Below are 16,545 nucleotides of genomic sequence, written 5' to 3'. Positions count from 1 at the left end.
TTGTATTGTGGTGGAAATCTTGTGAGCTGGATGAAGGAGTTTTTCAGGACCGAAAACAGATTTAAGTATTTATTACTTGATGTGAGGAGATAGATGGGCAATGCACAGTTACATTAACAGATAAAGTAGTTTACTGCCGTCTCAAATCTGAAGCTGCCCCTTGGAACAGTACAGGCTATATAAACCTACATTGTATAATTTTAAAACAATGAGTTACACTCACTAATAAGTCACATTGCATAATAAGGAATCTCTAAGGAGGACTGTGTTTGTCTGTATCAGTAGATAGATTAAAAATGATGTTTACAAGGGCTGACACTGGTGACCGGGCCTTCTCATAAGCTTAATACCAATTAAAGACAGAAAGTATGATGGTATTGCCTCTGACTGAAATCAAGTGCTGGACAGCATAGTAAATGTCAGGCACAGCGACAAGAGCCTTTACTACAGAAAGAAAAGTGAGGACACTTTTATTAAATATCACAAGTAATGCGTTCACAACCACATTTACTGCATAAACCACCAGAAGCACCAACACAACCCACAACACAAGGTGTAAATTAACATTTTAATGCCAAAATAGTTGTACCAACAATTTCACAGAGTTTGATAAATGTATAAATGGATGCAAATGAATAGACTACAAATTGAACAATGACATCAGGCTACAGTAGTTGTTTAATTGGTGCAAACCTTATTTGGCACGCTGGGTAATATGCTACGATACATTTTAAAACTGTTGTACTATTTCAAAGTGTTGTATTCTGTACAGTCATAAACTACAGTTTTCTACAGAAATATACAGATCAATACAGAGAAGACTGTTCATAACACAAAAATCAGGAAATATGGCAGGTCACAAAGCCCTTTGAAATTGTTGTATGGATTTGTTAATTAATTGTCTTTATTTGTAACAAATTGACTTTTGATGGTTGCCTTGGGCAGCTATATGTTTTTGTGAATCCTCTGACAGCCTAAGCAGAGGTAAATAAAGACCTCCCAGTCATTATTGTGGTCTGCAAACTTGGACAGGCTTACAGACAGTGCAAGAGTTTGTTTTTAGTTTGGTGAGATTGTCCTGCTCCTCAGACATCCACATGTGAGGTACTTCATGGCGGTCATGCTGATGTGCATGAGGGAGCCGAGGTTGAAGAGCATGTGGTAGAAGGCATGGACAGACAGGCCTCCGGTTTCATCAGCATATTTCAGAGCTACGATCGGCGTGTACATGGGGTTGGTCAGATTACGGAAACGCGGGCTGCTGGCTTCAATCACTTTCTTGGTGCACTGCAGGAAGATAGGACAGGAAAGACACAAGATTTTGCTGTCAGATTTACAGGTTAAAGCACAGTGGAGCTGAGCCACAGAGTCGACTGCTGCTGGAGAAACTTACCCTGGCGATGTCGTCAGGTGTTTGTCCCAGCACCTCAAAGATGTCAATAGAAGAAGGGAGGTAGACGTTCTTGAAGTAATGCACCGTGTCAGGATCGGCCCCAGGACACTCCCTCTGTTTCACCTCTTGAATCATCTTGGCCTCAAACTCTGTGTGCACTGGACCCGGCTCAATCAACGACAACCTGAGGAAGCAGACACCAGAGCTCAACAACACATTGTGGTCAGATGGAGAAGGTGTTTGCCGGGTTAATGGGTAACACTAGTGCTGAAATCAACCATTCAATTATTTGTTTTATGAGTTTTATGAGCCATTTTAATTTAGTCCTGCTCTCAAACTAAAGAATAAAAGCAACTTATCAACTTTCTCATCACTCCTAGTCCCCGAGATATTTAAGCCACCCTGAGTGGTGTCCTACAGTGGTCAGGACTGGCCAGTAGGGGACGGCACTGAGGCAAGAGAGGGACGTGCATGAATCTTCAACGTTGTGGCTTTGTTTGATGACGAGCAGTTGATCAAGCGATATTTTTTGGACAGATCAGGTATTATCCTTGTCACAAATTTAATAAGGGCCGTCATCTCACCAATAACCTCTCGCAGCAAAGCTTTCACAACAGAATTAAAGGTCATCACATCACAATGCTTTGATTTCTTGCCACTGGAAAAATGCAACAATGTAACACTGAATTATTGAACTGGAAAGATTAGGAAACATTTGTTTTTGATTGGCTTATATATTGCGATTATTATTTGGTAGATTCTTGTCAAAATAGAGATATTTCGGGGCGGTGCGTGGCGCAGTGGGTAGAGCGGCCGCCCCATGTAGAGGCTACAGTCCTCGCCGCAGGCGTCCCCGGTTCGAATCCCGCGTCGGGCAGACCTTTCCTGCGTGTCATTCCCCATTTCCTGTCTATCTCTACTGTCATCACTATCAAATAAAGGCAAAAAGCTGAAAAATATACTTTAAAAAAAAAAAAAAAAAAAAATAGAGATATTTCTACGTATTCATAGATAAGGGATTTCATTCAGCGATTGGTCATTCCTATGGACTTGGAATTGACGTCATCTAATATTCTATTTATGGCACATTCACCCCGTTTACATCTAGCATTAACATGTGTTCAGTGATCAGATTGCAATTGGATAGTGCTCGACCACTTGAAAGTACAGGTGTAAACACACCCAAGAAACATTGAGGACGGACTGCGATCCAATCAGCCAAACCACCTCAGAACATAGTCAGGGACGCACTGTGACCACATTGAACAGTGTAAATGGTAATGCATCCTGTATCTGCATACAACTTTTTTCTTTTTTAATTTACCTGTGCAAATATGTAATCGGATCTCAATCGGATCTCAATGTCGACACTGGAAGCGCATATTAATGCCAGGTGTAAATGCTATCCGGTCAAAGATACAATCTGGATACAAGAAGCATGTTAATGTCAGGTGTAAACGCGGTGATAGTAGCCTACTGTCGTAACTCAGCTCTGATACTGACACTTGAGATTCAGTCCTACACTTTGCTAAAAGTGTGAGTAAGACACTTGATAACTAACTTTTATGTGCAGCTTTCAGCAAGGATTTTTAAGTCAACTCTTGGTAGTGTTTTTTGGAGAAGCTTGATAAATACGGCCCCAGAACTGTAGCAGCGTTTGATTGGACTGAGACTGATTTTAGTTCCACCAAGTCAGAGTTTTGATTTGTCCACTTTCGATGAAATTTTCCCCAATGACACTTACGTGACGTTAAACTTCAGGAGTTGCACAGCCAGACTCTCACAGAAACCCTCCATGGCAAACTTGGAAGCTGCGTACACGTCATTAAACACGACACCTGCAGGGACAAAGTAAGTAAACGTTGGAATTCAAACCCCCGCTGACAGCACGAATAGAGACATGCAGCTGCTCTCCATTAGTCTGTCTTCGCCCCCTCCACCGCCATCTCTTCATCTCTCCGTCATCCACCCATCCATCCATCAAACCGAAGCAGACAAACCTGTACTTTCTCCCCTGTACCATTTACCGCCCCACCCCGCCTCCTCTCCTCTCCTCTCCACCTGCCACACCTCCCTTCCTGTGTTCACCTTGCAGTCCCATCACGCTGCTGACCACGATGATGTGTCCTCCTTTTCTTTTCTTCATGTCAGGCATCACCTCCTTTATCATGCGGATCACGCCAAACACGTTGGTCTCAAACACTTTCTTCATCTCTTCAATGGGGATGCTCTCCACTGGACCCACCAGGCCGATACCTGCGTTATTGACTGGTTGAGAGAAGACGAAGTGAGGAGGAAGACAGAGTCTAATTTCAGTCATTACAACAACCAGAATCACATCGTGTTAAGGATGCATTTATATTTACTCACTAAGGACGTCCACATGACGATCTTTGATGCCGTTGATACACTGTGTGACGGACTCATCGCTGCAGACGTCGAGCACAGCCAGAGACAGAGTTTTCCCATACGTTTCCCCCGCTGCTTCTACCAGCTTGTCTTTACGTTTCAGGTCCCGCATCGTGGCTATGACTGTGGACAATTGGAAAACAAAGGACAATGAATTACTGTTTGATATTACAGATATAGGCTAGACCACTTAAAGGGATAGTTCAACATTTTGGCTAATTGGCCCATTGCCATAATCCCTATAGTCATAGCAGTAGGTTCGTTACCTTTAATTGTCGGTGCAAGCTATTTTTAGAACAGCGGAGCAGAGCCGTGAGCTGCTCACAGCTACGCTACGGAGGCTCATGGGATTTCTTGGTTTCCCTCATCAAACTCATCAAATACACAATCCAACAACTCCAAAACACTCTTGTGGACAAGTTGTGACCTGCACAGTCACCACGCTATGAGATAATAACAGAACATTACTAGACATAGTTGTTTTCATAAATTCATGCAAAACCGCTGATGCGCGTTCCTGTTGGGGGCAGTTTTTCGACAAGCAGTCTCTGCATTTGCCTCGAAAACAACTCAGTTGAACTAACCTTTTAATATTGTACATGTATCATATTGTCTTGATTAATGCAAATTAATTCAAATTTTACTTTCCACAACATTAGTAGAAAGTTGCCCATTTAACTTATCAGTGGTTGTTTAACATGTTTATTTTCAGTCTCTGAACAAACTCCAACAAACTCTTCATCCAACACGGGAGGTTCAGTGAATGAATGATAAGGCAAGGCAAGGCAATTTTATGTGTATAGCCCGTTTTTACAAACAGTTTGTCTAAAAGGGCTTTACATGTCTCAAAGGGATAACAAGTCTGTCACACAAAATGCCCTTGAGCAAGGCACCAAACCACTAACTCCAGTGATTTTTGGTTTTTCATAGACAATTTCAGAGAAAGTGTGGCAGCTCCACGATGACCTTAAATCACAAAGTAGTTTCATTCCCAAACACATTATCTTAAAGACATCTTGACCCATGTGCAGAGTGGACTCTACTCTTTTCATGAGTGCTGTTTCCCAATAACTATGTATAATTCTGCTCCATGTGTTTCCATTGGCAGCCTCCATGTGTGAGTTTGTGATGGGATGTAAGTTACACTACTCCCTCTCTACATACGACTCTAGCTCTGTGCCTTCAGTCTGCTGTTGTTGAGTGATTATGTGATTAGGCAACCTGCCCAGGTAAATGCATTTCCAATAATCTATGGTTTTGTTTTTGGAGACTCATACAAGATAAACACAAATTTGATATGCCGAATAAGCTCCTGTGCCATGGTATGTGGTGTATTAAATGTTTTAGGAAGTTATGGCAACTGCAAGGAGTTTATTTTCCATCCTGAGTGATTCTGTCTTTGTGTTTAATCCTTGTTTTAGGAATAAAGGGAAAGAAAGGAATAAAAGTCACAGAGAACGGGGAAGGAGTTGTGACAAAAATATTGTCAACAAGGCAAAAAATGGCAAGTGAGAACAGAGGATGAAACACTTGACACACACACTGAGGAGTCTGTACCTTTTCCTGAATGAAACAATGAACTGTTTGTCTGGATAAACTGTTTGAGTACATTTCTTAAAGAGCACAAAAGTGGAACTGCAGCACTAAACGTAGTCATTCACGTAAAGACATTAAGACAACCCTAAGTAGCCTTAACATAGACTCTGTGGTCATAACCAGTCCTGTTACAGCCACCAGTTTACATATCAGTATTAACGCCTCATGGCACCTGCCTGCTCCAGGAAAAGCCCTTTTTCTAGCCTCTCATCCACAATGAAGCGGTACGAGCCGGGCTATAATAAGCCACACCAAGGCTGTGCCGTGGCTTTAGCTATTGTCTGGTGTCTTAAGAGTGATAAGGTTAAGTTGGGATCAGAGACATAACTATGTGTTGGAGGCACAGAGAGGTCAGAGGTTTATCAGAAGCTACGAAACTGCAGTGATCCCTAAACACCTCCTCCACCAAGGATGCACATAGTGATCCTACAGCTATGTGTTTACAAGTTAGTTAGTTTCCATTTGGAATGATAGCCAGATAGTTGGTTAGTCATAGATGATCATTATTTGACAATTCAGTAGTAGGTTGAGTTGCTCTACCTTCCTCATAATGATATGTAACTGACTCATATGAAAACAAAGGGAAACAAATTGAACAGCAGCTGAAATATATTCAGATATCTAAAACATTGGAGCATATTTCACCTCCATCCTCTCCTCCCAAACCCCACTCATCTCCCCTATCCTCCCTTCCCATCAGCCCCCTCTCCCTTCTAATGACACTTCTCACCCCCAACTACCGTTATACTTGTCTGCTTGTGTTGTCCTCTGTCCCTCTCCCTTGTCTGTCACTACCCTCCTCTTGTCTTTTGTAATGCGGCTTTGGGTCCTTGAAAAGCGCTATAAAAATCCAATGCATTATTATTATTATTATTATTATTATTATATTTTACTTAATGATTAAAAGTTTGAGTTTATGAAGTTTATTATCATATACACAGATGTGAAAAACCATGCAATTAAATTCTTACTTGTATGCATTGCCTCCCTTCACATTACAAAACAGATAAAATAGGATAAGAAATAAATAGAAGAGACAAAGAAGACAGAAAAACTGGTTAAGGAATATGAGTGGAGGTCAAATAAAAATAACTCAGTAAATAAGCTTAATAAGCTTGTATTCACTTTTTTTGGCCACCATCTTCATTATTTACTTCATATTGGGAAGCATGAAACTCACATATAAATGTTGTTGTGTGGGGATACGATTTGCAACAATATGAACTGTGCATCTGTTTTGGAAGATGATTTAGATTTGGATGTGACAGACGGGGAGTGGGAGCAGCAGACCTCTGGAGGACTGTACACAGCCTCTTTACAGTCTTAATACTGTATTGACTTAATTTCTCTGCAGTAAAAAAACAACAAAGACAAATTGTTTTAATATGGTCTCTATTTGTCTCTCTTGTAAGCTGCCTCCTGTCTTTCTTCCCAACACGTGTCTTTCATGAAGCCTTCAGTGCTGGAGATCTGTTTCCCATGCAGACATAACATTTTGTGTAAGTGGCACTGGCACAGCCTGATTAATTGATTACAGTAGTCTACAACTTCTGTAAGTCTATTAGTTCTCCTGAAATAGAAGAATCCACCCTGTCTCATTTTATGGCTCAGAGATGTGATGCAGTAATTACAGAATCTTGACATTTTCTTAATTATGCAGCATTTTTCCATAATTAGACATAGTTGCTATGAATTTGACATATAAAATCTACCAAAAAGATTGTCCTGAAAGTATGTGATCGCAAAAAACTTTAATATTTCAGTAGGAAACACAGCTTGAATTTGTCCTAGTCTCCATTAATCAATTTATTCCAGCTCATTTTCTTCTGATTTGAGTCTTGTTATTGCTTTTTGGTTAAGTCTGAATGTATTAATGTATTGCATATATTAAATATAGAAAACATTCATCAGTTGGTTGAAACTGTGCATAAACATGATTGTGGACTGTAATACTCTTATGTCAGCTACTCTCCAGTCCTGATGTAAGCATCTTATGTATAAACACTATAGCTGAAGTAGATGTGATGATGAAAGTATGTTTATGAAGATTTTAGCAAATTATGCTTTGAATAAAGTCAGAAGTTGTATTATTTTATCAAGTAATGTATCTGTTTATTGTGTTTATCACACTATATTCCTCCTCTGGATGCTTCAGTAACATCAATCTACTCTATTGCCATGCAATGCAAGTTAAGTTAGATAATAATTATCTTTCTCTCTCACAGACACAGAGTGGACCTACCATGGTAACGCTGCTGTTCATCCTTCGCCAGCATCACGGCCATCCTCAGGCCGATACCGGAGGAGCAGCCGGTGATCAGCACCACTTTCTGCCCGGGACTCGCCATGGCTCCTCTGCCTCTCTGTTATCACACACACACACACAACTGAAGCGCCAGCCTACGACCAGCTCTGCGGGATGAGTGGTGATTTGAGGTAAGAGCCACTGTAAGAGGATAAGAGAGACCGAGAAAGAGATGGAGTCACATGGTTCAGAGCCCACAGCCACAGTGCAGATCAGCTTATCTAAAGGGTCAGTCCCTCTTGTCTGTTGTCCACACATTTTCTTTACTTCATAACTGAAAATACCCACCAGGCACCACTGCAACACTTCATAAACCTTCTGATTCAGTTGTGTTTTGTTTTCAAACAGCTGATATCACACTGTAAAGGACAAAATCAATGAGAAACCAATGAAGTTACATATCAGCAGTGGTTTGGTGCCACCCAGTGGTCAATGATTGTTACTTCAGTTGAGTTCATTCTAACTGTGACTGAGTTGCCTTTGACTTTTACCACAGGATTTTTTTTTAAACACAGCAATGCTTGAGGATGTGTTGTTTCTTTCATTTTAATCAAAGTCAGAAAAGTTATTATTATGACTGACAGAAACAATCACTACAGACACAACACCGTAGGCACAAGTACAAATCTCTTTAACACACACACACACACACACACACACACACACACTTGAAAGCAAGAGTACAGCTGCCAGTCATAAGTTAAGGACAACCTACTCAAAGCTGGAGGCAGGACCATTGGAAATATGCCTGGAATCTATTTTCTTCTTGTTCTTCAGTGTCAGTATGTACGTACGTATGTCTGTATGAGTGCCAGGGTGCAACTTTCTTTTCTTTTTCTTTTACAGTTGATACCAAAATATAACCTGTAAAGATAATTGAAAACTACATTTACACATATCTTAAAACATACATTACATTTTTACCATCTGGACAATATGGTTGTTCCTAAATCATATCTCAGTATAATCACAAAGACATGAAAAAGAGTTTGCGTATCCATTCATGAGTTAAATGGCTGGAAGGCATTCATACCTTTGCTGTCATCACATAAAAACAATGCTATGGGCAATGTTATGCCTCCATAATAAAACAACACTTTTAATCCAGCACTCTTACTTTATGTGCACATTTCATAGTTTGTCATTTATTGATATGTCCCAAAACACTCATACAATACACAATTGAATGGCACATTTTGTTTCATTTTAAATCCATTTTCTGTCAATTATTTAGTTTATAAACAGCCTAAGTTTCTCTGTTGTGCAGTATCAGGTGCATTTTGACTTGTAGGCATGTTTACAGTAGCATATTACTATATAAACATATCGAGATTTGATTGGGTTTTATTTGATTGTGTTACCACCTTTTTCTGCTGTAAGTGATCTAAATGTCTAGACAATCAAGTCAAATGTAAATGGATGTTGCAGCTTGACAGGAGAGACCTGGCTCATATAGGTGCTCATGTAGGTGTAAGCATGTGTGTGCATGCACCGAGCTCAGATTGTCTCATCCTTTTTCAGCTATAAAAACTAAGAACTCCTAAGGTCCCTGAAACCTCCCAGTGAGCTGCTGCTGCTGCTGCTGCTGCTGCTGCTGCTGGCTTCCTTTGACTTTTCCACATCAGAGATAAAGAATGATAAAGCCTCGAAATAGACGCCAGGGAGTACATTTAGGTTTTTATTGTGCCTATAGGACGAATATAGTTTGTGTTTGAAGAAGAGTGGAGTGGGCAAAGACAGACAGGCACTGGAATTTGGAATCTGCAGCAGCATATTTTTATTAGCTGGGCAGCACCGTTGTCCTGTCCCAGCATGCTTTGTGTGCGTGTGCGTGCGTGTGTGTGTGTGTGTCTGAGACAGAGAGAGAAAGAGCACCTACCTAATTGAAACCCTGCACAAGCCTTCATTGTTCACGTTGAGTGTTTTGTATTAAAACTTTGCTGGCAGGCTTATATTATATTGAAGCCACTGAAAATGTGCAAAGTGTAGCTACGTGCGTGACAGTTGTGTTATTCTAAGTTTACCTTGCACGCGCTGGGACACACACACACACACACACACACACACACACACACACACACACACACACACACACACACACACACACACTCGCGCGCGTGCAAATGCGTGCTCGTGCGAGGGAAAAGAACAGTTCCCTATAAATCATTCAGACAATAATGATGTAAATAATGACACGCGCAGTAATTATGTTTCTGCAACAGCTCCACGAGCCTGAGGAGTCTCCGGGGAGGGAGGGGTCACCCCGGGGAGGAGGAGGAGGAGAGGAGTGGGAGTCAGGGAGGGGAGGAGGGAGGAGGGAGAGAAAGTGGAGAAAGTGAGGAAAGTTCTCTGTGGGTGAAGGAAGAGAGAGACCATCCAACACGAGTGGATTCTTTCCCCCCCGCCGGTCTCCGTTCTTCCTCCGTCCATCCAGAAGAACAACAACAACCGTGAAGACAGGAGCTCATGGGCCGCTGAAGATCAACTCAACTCTCAACTCTCATCCATTGCGCGCGCGCTCAATTGGCAGCTGGCGGAGTGCGCGAGACTCTTCCAACACCGGTAACGTTGTCGCGAGCGGAGCCGAAGTTCCTCTGACTGCAGGTGTCCCGCGGAGCGCGCAGGAGCCACGAGGAGAGAGATATTGGCATCGATAGCTTCAGATGCCACATGATGGATCGATGGAGACCAGTGCACGAGGCTTGGCTGTTGTTGCTGATTGTCGCGGTGGTTCACACCTCAAGGGCAGGTAGGCCGATTATAATAATATGATTCGTATTTGTAGCCTATGTCTTTATGCAAATTGTCAGCTTACACTTTATTTACAGAGTCTAGAGAGAGTTTTAGAGAGTTTGCAAGATGTTTGTGACGTTTGACCTCTCTGTTAATCTTTAATTAGCCTAATGTTCAACAATGCAAACCAACCATTTGGTTATGGTTTTTTTAGAGGGTAAAACTTTCAGAAATACTCTGAAAACTCTGTCGGCTGACTGTACAAGTAAAGTGTTGCCACTAATTGACTTCTGTAATTGGCCAAACTCAATTAACATTCTTTGTAGTGGTTGTAAAAAGCTGAAGTTTGTTCAGTCTGTGGTTCCTCCTTCTCTCTGTCCTTCTCTCCTCCTCTACTCTGCCTGTGTGACATCAGCTCCAGTCACTCACCTGCCCCGAGGCCTGATCTGATGAAAGCCAAGTTTAAACTCACCCTGAGCATCATTTTAATCCATCCTAGCAAACACACTCACTGATGGCCATTTGTGCATCTACCTTCATTTTGATTTGTTGATAGGAACTTCATTAGTTAAGCACAGGTCAGTGCCTAAGGACCCCCCTCCCCTCTCCCCACTAAAAGTCTCCGAGTTATTTTCCACTTAACATCCAGAAAACCAGACTTTGGTCTTCATTTTTGACAGATGATTTTGTCATGCCAGGTCATGCAGGCCTAAAGCTTACTGAACTGAACTGCCTCGTTCTGGGCTCCTTGAGCCCACTGCACATTTGCTAGACAGTGGAAAGGCATAGGCCTATATGTCTAGACTTGTTCTGCCATACCTGCTGCATCAGCCTGTGCTCTCATACAGCAGTATACAGGATATTTAACAGCTGGGTAATGGAGAACAGACTGAGGCGAATTAAAGTGAGCTGTACTGGGGATGCTTGGTTACTTATAGCAGACCCTGAAGCTGCACTGGAACCATGTGAGGAGACTTAATTCCTCTGAGGCTTTTAGAGCTTGGTGTCATTGATGTTTATCAAGATAAGCGCAAGTGCATCAATACATTACAGCAGGCAGGATGTCTGGTCTTATCATTTTTATAGAGTGGTAAATCTTCAGAAAATAAATCTCACAGTAGTTTATTTGTAGGGTCACTATCTTAAATCACCTCCACTGAGTTATCCTGCTGAAACACTGCCATGTCACCTTGTGGTAGTTGTTTTTCCACTTATGATCACACACACTGAGCTGCTAAGATCATTATTGACATTGGAAATAACATCAAACAACATAGTGTCACCTCAGTTAACATTTAGTAGCTGCTATGAGCTTTCAACCATGATACAAGATCTTCATCAGTAGATGGAGTTGGTTGGCTCTCCTGGCATTGTAGATGATTAGATTTTCTATGGGCACTTGAATGAATCCTGGTCCACATTAGCTTCAAGGAACAGTTCAACACTTTGGGAATTATACTTTTTTTTTGTTTTATCAATAAGAAAGACCAGTAACGCTTCACATCCTGCTTGATAAATACAAAGATGAAAACCAGCAGCAGAACTTAGCATTAGGCCAGAAAACAGAGGCGAAGGTAGCAAACTCCATCGACCAGTAGCACCTTTGAAGCTCTCTATTAACATGTCATATCTTGTTTGTTTCAGCTGTTGGGAAACAGGTAAAAAAGGACACTTTGTAGTCTCTTGGGGGTTTATGTACTGTACCATCCTATTTCTTGGCCTGGCACAGTAAATTCCTGCAGCCTTGCCATCACTGTGAGGTTGTTAGCAAAGAACTTCAAAGTTGAAACAGCAGCAAAGCAAAGTCAGGTCAATATGGCATCTGCTGAAGCTCATGTGATATGATTTAAAGGTTCAGAACAAGCACTAAAAAGATCCTTGAGCTGAGGGTATTTTATCAGTCACATATCAGGGCTCGTAAAAATTCAAGCAAACACACAAAAGCACGAGAAAAAAATCTCTTTAAAGGAACTAATTGCGAAAGCACACACCATATTAATTTTCTATACATCTGTTGTTTTCCTCATTTAATGGCCGTTTTATTTGCAAGTCAGCATAACACCGTGTTTGGGCACAAGACCACACCAACAATTCTCTGTGAAAAGAGTCAGAAGCCAGGTGACTTGGCAGCAGCTCCACCATGTTGCCTCCATCTGCTCCGTCTGAGAGGATGCTGAGAAAGCCAAAAAAAAAACTATTAATGTTTTGTCCCAATAACCTTTAAGCAGTTATGAACTATTTGCTTTGAATGAAAAAAAATGCCTGCAAGCCATAAACTATAGTTCAAGTAATGAGGCGTTAATGATACACTGAGATTTTGATTTAATAATTAAAAAAAAAGCTCTTCCAATAGTTGTCAGCCTCTTTCTCAGTATTATTACCCCCACATATAAAAAGTAAGTTACAGACATTCATGGTGAAACCTCATGCTGTCTGTGAAGGTCATTACTGAAGTGACTAATGTGACCTCTGGACCCTTGAGGTCATCTGGGATCAACCAAGGTTAGAGTGTGAACCCTGTAGCATCTCACACCTGGTGGGCAGAGAACACATTCTTGAAATCAAGAGTGTATTTGTGGATAATAACCCACCTGGTAACGAGTAACACGGATCCACGGAAAAAAAAGTGAAAACAACACAATTATACATAAACCGTTGCGCGTCCCGTTCCGCTTAAGTCCCCTGGACGAACTCTTTCATAACACCTATCATTAAACTGTCTTCACTTACATGTCTCTCTTGATTTTTTTCCTTCACTTACTGTCAAATCCCGCAACACACCTGGCTGTCAGCAAGTTGTCAGTAGTAGGGGTGTGAATTATGATCATAGACATCTGAGCAATGTGGTCAAGTTACGGTCAAGTCTGTTATAGTCTGGCCTTAGGTATTTCCGTCACTTACCTGGCTCACTGTTTGTATAGAGCTTGTGTGCTCAGGTAGCTAAACGTTGACCCGAGCTATTTATTGCTTCTGAAGAATTTCCTAAAACCGCCTAAAACTGAATCTAAAATCACTCGATTACCAGTGTCAAGTAGCTAAACCCCACATTAAAACCTTCCTGCCCCTTGTTCTCAGCAAGTTGCCTCCAGATCGACATTCATCAATGCTCGGGCATCGTTTCGTGATCAGATAGCAGAGTAAAAACATATATCAATGTCCTATGAATAGATCAGCCAGGAGGCACAAGTTACTGAGTCTGTTCACCTTTCCGTTGTGTGTGTATGTGTGTGTTTCTCATTTTTCATTGTCTGGCGCTCAACAGCGAACTTTCAACTAAGCTTTCCTCATAAACTTAGTGCAGCATAACAAGAGTTACTGAATACGTTGCAAATTCTACAAAAAATCCTCTCCTGGTCGCACCTCAATCGGTGATGTAACAGCGAGTGTTTTTGATTTGACAGACGATAGGAAACACCTGCTGTGACATCACAGATTGGGAATTGGCCAGAGGTGCAACACGTTTGAAATTTTCAACGGAGTAGTCGCTCACCTAGCACGTGTGGTTCAATGTGGAAATCATCTATTTTTTTAGATATTTTTAGCCACGTTTGCTCCATGACCCCCGGGGTTGGGGATGTTGATGTATCAGTCGGTACACCACTTCGTCTACATCTGTTGGATGGATTGCCATGAAATTTGCAGACATTCATGGTTCCCTCAAGATGCATTATAATAACTTAATTTGATCTCTTCAATTTAAAGGTCCAGGACTATCACATCATCCCAAACTGTGCACCTTAGACACTCTAAACGAATATATGGAAATCTTGTTTTGACTGAACACTAAGTGCAGAAGTCCATTAGTTACCATACGCCTACCCTGACCAATCAGGAGGAGTTTCTTGTGTGATGACATGTAAATGATCCCTCAATAAAGCCCCATCCACAGACATAATCAGTGTTTATCGTGGATCAACCGATTATCGGAATGACCGATAATATCATCCGATATTTGAGATTTTTACGATAATTGTTTTTTTTCACTGATATTGGATGAGATAAATCTATTTTAAAACAGGATTTGTGTTGGAGTTGGTGTTTTTCTACAAAACTTTAAGGTCTTTTTATCACAGATTTTCACAGTGTACAAAAACCAAACAAACAGTAAACTGTATTCAGTCTAATCCCAAGTGTGTTTTTCAAAAAATGACACCAAAATCATTTTATATTTACTGCAACTTAATATTAGTTCTAAGTATTGGTTATCAGTTTCCTTGATTACGAATCGGTATCAGCCCTAAAAAATCAGTCGATCCCTAGTGTTCAGACTCATTTTCTATTTTGTGGTGAAGGAGACCGTTAAATTGACCTTTGAGTTGAGACACAATGACAGTTCTTTTTGTTCATTTCCATAACCAAGATGGAGGCACCAATGCCTGAAATATAACCCCGGTCTTTATGTTGGTGCTCATACTTAAGCGTCTGCTTCCTCAAAGATTATAATATAGCGAAATGTCTGTTGATGAGTGAAGTACAGTGTTTATGGTACATATGTTTTGGAGTTGTTTTTCCTTTTTTGGCAGAATTACCAGAGTTGAAGCCAAACCACAGCGATCTAAAGTTCCTGTTTAATCCCCCCCCAAGATGTGTTGGTTTCTTTAAACAACTACAATGGCACACTGGGGGGGAAGAATCTGAAATCTGAGATTAAAATTAAACATAAAAGACATAAAAACATCAACAGTAAATCAAGAGTTGTATATTTTAATAATTGGATGTATCAGTTTTCTTGCAGTTCAAGTAGTCTGGAAGCATTGTGATTGACGAGGGCATTGTTTCTGTTTTGTTTGTTTTTTTCCTTGTGTTTAGGAAAGAGCACATGTGTTTGATTTCTTGTTAGGTTGAACTGTAGCAGGGGGGGACAATCCTTCTCTCAGCTTTAGCTAAACAACATGTGTGGAGTTGCTTCCTCGAATGACAGATTTGGAAAATGTCTGGTCTGGTGTGGTGATTGATGAGAGGTGCCTTTGTAATTGGCTGAGCAGAATTGTTTAAATGAGGTGATTTAGGTCAGTTACAGCAGTGAGGAATGTCTGAAGGCGTTTCTCCACAACACACTTTTACAACAGGCGTGACAAGCTGATAATGACATGGAGACGTTTGAGCTCCAGTGATACGTACGTACGCATCGGTGCAGCTGGATGCTTTTGTCATTGTGCTGACAAAATTGAGTGGCAGCAATATTTCAGCCCAATGGTACTAAAAGATGATGGAGAAGAACCTATGAGCACAAACAGGGCTTATTGATTTAGCCATAAGATTAGCACTGTAACTTACAATTATTTTCTTTTCTCTATTCATCGGTCGTTGTCCATCTCAATTTCCCCCAAGTCGACATCTTCAGTTGTCTTGTTTTGTCCAACAGCTGGTGCTGGAGGCATGATGTTTCCGAGTTCTCCATCAATCCCCGTTCTCATGAATAGGATTTCTCAGGAAGGCCTTGAGGGAACTTTGCACCCAAGGATGAACTGCTTAAAAATGTTGTGGTCAAAGATCAGAGTTCAAGGTCACTGTGAGTCTGTGACCTCACAAAACACATTTTTAGCCCACGACTCCATAATTCCTATGGACACAATTTATCCCACGTTTCTTATGATATAATGGTGAAGTGATGGCTTGAGTAGTACAAAGTCAACAACATCATGATGTCCTGCAGTAGATACCTGCAGAGTTAGAGCCACACTAGAGGCATGGCTGTAGGGATAGCAGTGATGGACTCTTTATAGGGTTAGGGTCCACCCTGGCTGGAAGTCCACCACTTTTATCCAGCCTCAAATATCAGAAAAACTATTTCATAGATTGCCATTACATTTTCTACAGGCATTTATGACGCCCAGAAGCCGAAGCCTAATGACTCCAGTAATCCACTGACTCTTCCTCCTGTGTAACCATAATCATAATTTGTAGTTTTGAATGAGATGTTTCAGCAGCTACATGGATTATCATGAAATGTTTTACACATGTTCATCATGCCCCTTCACTAAAGACACTAAAGCATTCAGCTCAATGTACCAGTTCAACCTCATGGAGCTGTTTGCATTCACTTACACTTGTTTTGACACATTAGAGCTAGTGCCATTTATTAAACATTTTTTTCTTTATTATGCTA

At 41.1% G+C, this 16,545-nt stretch overlaps 2 protein-coding genes across 3 annotated transcripts in view; one reads left to right on the top strand and one right to left on the bottom strand.

The window, feature by feature from the left end:
- Window positions 1–826: 826 nt before the first annotated feature.
- LOC146992184 (retinol dehydrogenase 8-like) lies at window positions 827–7,854 on the bottom strand. The gene is made up of 6 exons (XM_085784336.1): window positions 7,641–7,854; window positions 3,764–3,925; window positions 3,482–3,661; window positions 3,138–3,231; window positions 1,394–1,577; window positions 827–1,287 (listed from the first exon to the last, which is right to left on the bottom strand). The coding sequence occupies exons 1-6, from the start codon at window positions 7,744–7,746 to the stop codon at window positions 1,060–1,062; spliced, it is 954 nt and encodes a 317-aa protein (XP_085640462.1). The 5' UTR covers window positions 7,747–7,854; the 3' UTR covers window positions 827–1,059.
- Window positions 7,855–10,091: 2,237 nt separating this feature from the next.
- The window catches only part of LOC146992183 (uncharacterized), a 48,614-nt gene continuing 42,160 nt past the window's right edge, over window positions 10,092–16,545 (top strand). Inside the window, exon 1 of one of the 2 annotated variants that reach the window (XM_085784301.1) lies at window positions 10,092–10,452. In XM_085784301.1, the coding sequence (XP_085640427.1) occupies window positions 10,374–10,452 (79 nt within the window). In that variant the 5' untranslated portion in view covers window positions 10,092–10,373. The remainder of the gene's footprint in view (window positions 10,453–16,545) is intronic. The other variant, XM_085784312.1, reaches the window with a different exon arrangement.

The sequence above is a fragment of the Trachurus japonicus genome, chromosome 1, assembly GCF_045865225.1.
Source record: "Trachurus japonicus isolate A0001 chromosome 1, Traja_1.0".
Taxonomy (NCBI): domain Eukaryota; kingdom Metazoa; phylum Chordata; class Actinopteri; order Carangiformes; family Carangidae; genus Trachurus; species Trachurus japonicus.
The sequence above is the reverse complement of the archived record's forward strand: the minus strand, read 5'-3'. Positions and strand labels throughout refer to the sequence as shown.